Genomic DNA, 2,070 nt, shown 5'->3' on the forward strand with positions numbered 1-2,070 from the left:
GGCAGGGAAGCAACTGAGAATATATACAGAGATACGAGATGAATACACATACCTGTCGCACAAGGCAGGGAAGCAACTGAGAGAACAAGTCTGAGTTGCTCCCTGGTGCGACAGGCGACTATATAGTAGCTGAGTAATCCATCAGCAACACAAGGGATGGTCCAATGAGAGAGAGGGAGGCTCCTCGGTGCCCGGCACGTGACCAGTGGAGCGGCCTAGGAAGGCCGCGCAATGTGCGGAGGCCCTAGGAGACCCGAAAGGATAGAAGAATGTATGGAGCTCCTAGGAAGCCCCGAAAGAATAGAAGGAGCGTCTGGGAGCTCCTAGGAGACCTGAAAGGGTAAAAAGAGCGTGTGGGGAATGCAGGGAAACAGGGAAAGATAAGTACTGGAGGCGTGCCATGACAAGAACGGCAAATCCGCATGCTGCCTCAATCTGCAACGGTGACAGACTCCTTATCCCGTCCTCATCGCGACCACCAGATTCTCGGAGGGATCTGCAGACGCACATATGAGTTTCATATATACACCGCCTAAAGTTATGGTGGTATACGTACTTGTCAGTGAAAGCCTTGATGGCTTTCCCAAGGTCTATCTCTAGAGCTCCATCCTACCAGCACGACAGCCTCAGCCAACGACCAACATTCAAGATGTGAGGTGCATACATGGTGAAGCACCCATCGGACCATGAGCGACGCAGATTCGACATTGAAGATGATGCGCTGAGCGTTCGCAGAGCTCAGCCTCTGGGTCATATTGCGAAGAAGTCCGACGACATCCGATTTCTCGGAGGATTGAATCTGCGTGCGCGTATACCTGTTGTCTGTGAGATCTCCGTGGTCGATGTCTTCGAACGGCTTGGCCATCCATGGATATTCTCTCGCGCACGTCTTGCGAGCATTTGCGATGAACGTCCGGATGTTTGGAATGTTGATAACCTAGGAGGTGGTTCGGTATGGCCTCTATACTCTATGGAGGAACATTGCACTGACAGTCGCAAAGTGCTCGCTGTGCCACAACGGAGGAAACCTGATCGACTTTGCCTTGGGCACTCTCAACCGAGGAGCCTTGAAATTACATTCTGTCTCATCCATGGATAAAGCCGCAGCTAACGAATCCCACAACCTATACACTAAGAGAACCTTGTAAACCGAGATCAAGTTTTGGTCACGAGCCCTTGATTGCGGGCTGACGTCGTAGTCGCAGAAGTTAGCTGTATTTGGGCGCTGGTGCATCCACCACACTAGCTCATTCCGACCTTCCATCTGCATATTGAGGTTGGAGTTCCATCGCGCAAGGTGGCCAGAAAACTGAAACCAAATCAGCTTATCTTCACGAGGAAATGAATCACGACGTACCATCTCGAAGGCTTCGCGGTCCAGATTCACGGAGGCGCTGAATGTACCATCCATAAGAGCCAACGATTGCCACGAGAGATGCGACAACAACGGCATCTGGTGGATGGCCTTCTTCAGCGCCTCCTCGTCGGTTTCTTGAGGGACGCGCTTCACACGATTTGCAGCAGCAATGGGCGAAATAATGTGAGGGATGACCCCGGATTCATGTTCTGACATGCACGTATGCGTAACCGCCCAGAGAAAAAGGCCGAATTAGCAGGGGTTGAAGATCGTCGTGGTTGTTGAGAACGATGATGAAGCCACGTCACCGTCATATCTGTAATCACGTGACCTCAATAAAACGTCGTACAAACGGGCACTGGCACCGAAGGGAAAACGAGGAGCAGGATGGAGCGCGTTATGGAAAGTACCAGAAACAACAAGAGAATAAGTACGCACCATGCGACTTTCCCCACTAACGACTCGAGGCTTGATATGATTCCCGGATGACACAAAAGCGAGCAAACTAGAGGCGTCCAAGGATGACAAGAGAGACAAAACAGCTGGCTGGAGGTGTTCACCGACAACACGATAGAGTCTCATACAGATACATGGCAAAGTAACCAGCGTATAGGAGACAACGAGAGAAGAGAAAGAAAGGAAACGGCGGTGTGACGGAGCGGAGAACGCGGACTGAATGCGGAGTACGTATGCACGTGGACATCGACCAAGCT

At 51.4% G+C, this 2,070-nt stretch overlaps 1 protein-coding gene across 1 annotated transcript; it reads right to left on the reverse strand.

Annotated features, from left to right (window-relative positions):
* Positions 1 to 244: 244 nt before the first annotated feature.
* On the reverse strand, positions 245 to 1,573 carry PUNSTDRAFT_139739 (uncharacterized protein; the record flags this gene model as incomplete). The annotated part of the gene is made up of 6 exons (XM_007389467.1): positions 245 to 332; positions 389 to 496; positions 557 to 609; positions 665 to 937; positions 992 to 1,309; positions 1,358 to 1,573. The coding sequence occupies 6 exons, from the start codon at positions 1,571 to 1,573 to the stop codon at positions 245 to 247; spliced, it is 1,056 nt and encodes a 351-aa protein (XP_007389529.1).
* Between the last annotated feature and the right edge of the window lie 497 nt (positions 1,574 to 2,070).

Source organism: Punctularia strigosozonata, assembly GCF_000264995.1.
Source record: "Punctularia strigosozonata HHB-11173 SS5 unplaced genomic scaffold PUNSTscaffold_176, whole genome shotgun sequence".
Classification (NCBI taxonomy): Eukaryota; Fungi; Basidiomycota; class Agaricomycetes; order Corticiales; family Punctulariaceae; genus Punctularia; species Punctularia strigosozonata.